The sequence below is a fragment of the Otolemur garnettii genome, unplaced genomic scaffold (assembly GCF_000181295.1).
Source record: "Otolemur garnettii isolate 467f Iridium unplaced genomic scaffold, OtoGar3 scaffold00151, whole genome shotgun sequence".
Classification (NCBI taxonomy): domain Eukaryota; kingdom Metazoa; phylum Chordata; class Mammalia; order Primates; family Galagidae; genus Otolemur; species Otolemur garnettii.
This window is the reverse complement of record NW_003852546.1, coordinates 2,102,983-2,108,523: the sequence shown is the minus strand read 5'-3', so window position 1 is coordinate 2,108,523 and position 5,541 is coordinate 2,102,983. Positions and strand designations below refer to the sequence as shown.

The 5,541-nt window shown below is 51.6% G+C and overlaps 1 protein-coding gene across 1 annotated transcript in view; it reads left to right on the top strand.

The window, feature by feature from the left end:
* Positions 1–3,366, top strand: part of LOC111728332 (cocaine esterase-like) — a 6,388-nt gene extending 3,022 nt beyond the window's left edge. Inside the window, exons 2-4 of the mRNA XM_023518893.1 lie at positions 967–1,171; positions 2,682–2,823; positions 3,169–3,366. Coding sequence (XP_023374661.1) covers positions 967–1,171; positions 2,682–2,823; positions 3,169–3,198 — 377 coding nt within the window. The 3' untranslated portion in view covers positions 3,199–3,366. The remainder of the gene's footprint in view (positions 1–966; positions 1,172–2,681; positions 2,824–3,168) is intronic.
* Positions 3,367–5,541: the final 2,175 nt, after the last annotated feature.

Genomic DNA, 5,541 nt, shown 5'->3' with positions numbered 1-5,541 from the left:
AAAAAAAAAAAAAAAGAAAGAAAGAAAAGAAAAGAGACCAGTGGTGTCTTTTAACTATTTCTCTACCCCCTTTATAACATGTAAGCTTGTATTTCTATTTTAGAGGCTTAATGAGATTCAGGTTTTAGGTTTTGTTTTCTTTTGATTTGTTGACAGTACTTCATATGTGGTGCTGTGTACTTCCAACAGAGAATATATAATATCGAATTGTTTTGGGTTTTTTGTGCAAAATAAGTCATTAACATCCAGTCAGATTTCAACATGCTTTTCTGTTACCATGAATGACGTGATTATCTCATTTATTTAAGAGCCATTATTCACATTATTTATTCTAAACATGTTCTTAGACTACTTTTTCCTTCTGTGTGGCTGGAATATTTCTTATTGTTTATAGAAACTATCTAGGAAGAATGTTACCTTTCTCCAGTAGGTAACTTTCAATCCCTCCCTCCCTCCCTGATCTTCATAGCAGGCAGCCTGGGCTTTGTGGGTCCCAGTCACAGCGGCTCCTCATTCATAGCTTTTCTCACCAAGATTATTTCTGGTTTGGAGGATGCTTTCTTCATGTGATTTCTTGCCACCTGGACCATGAGGTCCCTGAGGGCAGGAAACCTGCCTGTCAGATTCCCACAATAGGAGCACTGCCTCATGTGACCTGGCACATGGTTAGTCGAAAGGACACTCTTACCCCATAAAAGGCATGTGACCATTGTTTGAAGCTCTGAGGGCTAAATGATGGTGGCCAGCACCAAAGAGCCTCTGTGAGCCTGATGGGATAGGCTGGGGACATGCTAGGAAGGTGGGGGTTGGGGCATAGTGTCACAGGCAGGATGTTTGTAAACCCACTGGTTGTGGATCAGGGTCCCTTGAGTGGAGCTTAGGATAGCAAGGAGGTGGCAATACCAGCATCTGGGAGGGCTGCTGATCAGGGACACCTAATCATTGTGTCTATTTCTCTGCCCACAGGTCAGGACCCTGCCAGCCCCATCCGAACCACACACACAGGGCAGGTGCGGGGGAGGCTCACCCACGTGAAGGGCACTGACGTGGGGGTCCACACCTTCCTGGGAATCCCCTTTGCTAAGCCACCTGTAGGGCGGCTGCGGTTTGCACCTCCTGAACCCCCTGAGTCTTGGAGTGGTGTGAGAGATGGGACCTCCTACCCGGCCATGTAAGCCCTTCCAGGATCTAGGGAGGTCTGTGGGGGGTTGGGGTACTCTGAGCTCAGCCAGGCTGCAATTGTGGTTTCACCAAAACTCTACAGCCAGTATTCCCTGTGGGTTTTCCTTCAGGGAAAGCTTGGAAGGCAGGAGCAACTTTCCCAGCCTCCTGGCTGAGGGCTTGGCACTCAGAGGGCATTAGCTCCAGGTGCTGAAGGGAGGAGCAGACACACATCCCCGCAGACTCTAGTTATGCCAACTGTTCTCTGCCACCAGGGGGCGGTGTCTCTGGGAGAGGTTCAGGTTGGTTCTATGACCCTTGTAGGAGACCCTGACTCTAGCAAGCAGATACTGTAGACCCCTGAGGAGAGCAGCAATGGTGGCTCCCTGGGGACCCCCACTATCCACAGTCCCTGTGTCAGCGAACAGGGCCAGGTGCCATTGGCCATGGGACATGTGTGTGCTCTTACAACTGAATACTGGAAATGATGAGGTTCCCTGAGAGTCTAAACTTGGACTGAGGGATGATCCGCTGCCCTTCCCATAAGAAATTAACATTCACTCATTCATGAGGTGCATGTTCCAGGCCTGAGTGGGTACAGGAATTCAGTGGTGAATGGGGGTTGGGGTACTCTGAGCTCAGTCAGGCTGCCATTGTGGTTTCACCAAATCTCTACAGCCAGTTTCCCTGTGAGTTTAGTGGTCTTCACACATGTAGGCATACAGCCAGTGTTCTCATAGAGACCCTTAAGGGTCAAGTTCCTAGCCTCAGGAGGAGTGATATCCAAGGTCCTCAAGTGATATCCAAGCCTAGCACAGTGGTACATGCATATAGTCCCTGCTACTAAGAAACGGGGGGTGAGGGGGAACCCTCAACAACCCCAAGAGCCAGACACAGTGGCCTATGCCTATAGTCCCATCTACTTAAGGGCTGAGGTGGGAGGATCCCTGAACCTAGGAGTTTGAAATCTCCCTGACCAACACATAAAGACCACATCTTTAAAAAAACAAAAATCTGCAGGGTGTGGTGGCTCACACTTGTAATACTAACACTCCGAGGATTGAGGCAAGTGGATCACTTGAGCTCAGGAATTGGAGACCAGCCTGAGCAAGAGTGTGTCTCTAAAAACTAGCCCAGCATTGTGGTGGGCACCAATAGTCCCAGCTACTTGGGAGTCTGAGACAAGAGAATTGCTTGTGCCCAAGAGTTTCAGGTTGCAGTGAACTATGATGCCATGGCATTCTACCAAGGGTGACAAAATGAGACTCTGGTCAAAAAAATAAATAAATAAAAATAAAGTTTAAAAAGCAACCTTGAAGACTCCCTGGAAGTCCCAGTTCCAACTCAGCTTCCCCAGAGCCTTTGTCCTGTAACTTGGTGGGAAGGGACTTTAGAGGAGGACCATGTGTGAGCAGGGTATCTGGGAGAAGGGAACTAAGGTGGCTCAGAGCAAGTTTTGACCTAGGGTCTCGATTCATGCACATATGGCCCCTGAACTGACTTTATGCCGTGGCCACCAGGTGTCTACAAGACCTCACTTCAATGAATGCAGGGGTTCAGAGCCTGTTCAACGTGACCATGCCTTCAATCCCCATGTCTGAGGATTGTCTGTACCTCAGCATCTACACACCTGCCCATACCCATGAGGGCTCAAACCTGCCTGTGAGTGTCAGGCCACACACAGCTGGGGGGTGGGAGGGCATTTTGTCTGCAGGAAGACTAGAAGGAGTAGTATTAGCTTGGGCCCCATAGCAGTGTGGACACTGGGCATGGGGTCACAGAGCATTAGCTACTCACAGAGGTCAAAGGGTGTGTCCCAGGGATTGACCCAGGACTCGCTCAGTGAACATATGCCTAGAAGACCCTTTTGGGTGCCTGACAGCTATACTTTGAGGTCATGAAAGACCCAGCAATGGATTATCAGTTAGGCCTACGAGAATGGAGGACGTTTTTGATTACTGTTCATATGGGACAATCTGAAAGACATCTCTTTTGTTTCCACCTCAGGGTTCTGTGAGCAATGGAGCCATGCTTTGATACATAAGTTTGGGAGGTCCAGTTTGGGGTCCCTTGCCCATGGCCCAGGTCAGGAGTCTTGCTGGAGTGCTTTCTGTATGGACAAGTGGACAAAGCAGTGGTTGGACTAGGTAGGAGCCCTGGTGGGGTTTGGGTTGGGAAGGAGCCACACAGTATGTGCCTTGATTTCCCCAGGTAATGGTATGGATCCATGGTGGTGCGCTTGTCATGGGCATGGCTTCCATGTATGATGGTTCCATGCTGGCAGCCTTTGAGGACGTGGTGGTGGTCACTATCCAGTACCGCCTGGGTGTCCTGGGCTTCTTCAGGTGAGATTGGGGTTGGACTGGGCAACATGGGCTGAATGGATAAAGGACAGCCTGTAATCCCTGTCTCTGACACTGCTCAGCACTGGAGACAAGCACGCAACTGGCAACTGGGGCTTCCTGGATCAGGTAGCTGCTCTACGCTGGGTCCAGCAGAATATCATCCACTTTGGAGGCAACCCAGACCGTGTCACCATTTTTGGCGGGTCCTCAGGTGGCACAAGTGTGTCCTTGCATGTTGTCTCCCCCATGTCCCAAGGACTCTTCCATGGTGCCATCATGGAGAGTGGTGTGGCCCTGCTGCCTGGTCTCATGGTCAGCTCATCTGACAAAGTCTCCATGGTGAGTGCCCTCAGTCCTGGAAGCCCAGATGTGCTGCCTTGTCACCTCTCTCTCAGAGCCTCTGTCTATTAAATGGGGACAGCAAGGACCATTGGGGTGCCCTGGAAACTGCTGCCTTTCCTTGATTGCTGAAGTGCTCCATGGTCAGAACCCACACAGCTCTGCCATTGCAGGCTAGGTACATTCTGTAGCCTACAGAGCTACCACCTTGCAGGTCCCCATCATGGGCAGAATCATGGAGGAGGTTGAAACACTTTCAAAACTGCAGGAATCAACACACAATGCTCCATGAGATTTGGGGTGTCGCTTGGGCCTTGGGCCTCTCCCTTACCTGGAAGGTTGAGCCAGCCAGCCCCTGGTCCCTTTACAGATGGTGGCCAACCTGTCTGCCTGTGACCAGGTTGATTCAGAGGCCCTGGTGGGCTGCCTGCGGGGCAAGAGTGAAGAGGAGATTCTGGCTATTAACAAGGTGCGGCTAAAGGGATATGGGAGTGGATGAGAGGGCAGGTGGGGTGTGGGGCAGCAGGCAGGATATCCTTTGTACGTCCTGAGCAAGTTACCCCATCTGCATGCCTTGGTGTCCTCATGGCCCTGGATGAAGTGGAGGCCAGGGTGTGCTAAGCCTGGGGCAGGGTCTCCCAGGGTGGACAGGAGCATCCTGGCCTGAGCCAAGAAGGGGTAGAGGTACTCAGAGGGTATCAGCAAATGTCAGCTAGCTAACCTTCCTCCCTGACCTTGAATGCCTCTCAGGCCTTCAAGATCATCCCCCGTGTGGTAGATGGGTCCTTCTTGCCCAAGCATCCTGAGGAGCTGCTGGCCTCAGCTGACTTCCAGCCTGTCCCCAGCATCATCGGGGTCAACAATGATGAGTATGGCTGGCTCATCCCCAAGGTGAGGTCCAGCCCTAAGCCCTCATGTGCCCAGGGAGTCCATCTGGTCACAAGTTGGGGGTGGCCTCAGGGCTCGGTAGTTCTAGGCCAATCCCATCCCCAACTTATGGCTCTCTCCCCACCACCTAGGCCATGGGCATCTATGAGCCCTGGAAGGAAACACACAAAGAGGCCTGGAAAGATATTCTGCAGAAAATGTACCAAGTGTTGGTGAGGCTCCTGAGATCCTGCCCCAGTAGAAAGGGAGGGACTTTTCTCCTCCCTGAGGTGGGGAAACCAAGATATCCTGCCTTGAGGAAAAACCAGGGTATGTGCATGTTTGGGGGGATCACCTCAGAGTTTGGCCATTTGCCCCCATTCCCTGACCCATCCCACAGCCTACCTCCCCAACCCTAAGGCTTCTGCCTCCCTGCCCCTGGCAGTGGCCTAACCTGCCTCTTCTTGATCCTCCTGAGCAGATGTTGCCTCCTGAGTCTAGTGGTCTGTTGTTGGAGGAGTACATGGGGGACAGTGGGCATCCCCAGTACCAGGAGCTTATGGAGGACTGCTTCTTTGTGATCCCTGCACTCCGAGTAGCACATTCTCAGCGTGAGTATGTTTATACCTGACCCCCGACTGGCAAGGCAGCAGCTCAGAGCTGGGAGTCCCAGGTGAGGTCTGTCAGTGTCCACATCCCCACCCACATCTTTATGGGACCCCTGGAAACTGGGCTTTTTTTTTTTTTTTTTTTTTCTTTGAGACGGAGCCTCAAGCTATCCCCCTGGGTAGAGTGCCATGGCATCACACTCACAGCAACCTCCAACTCC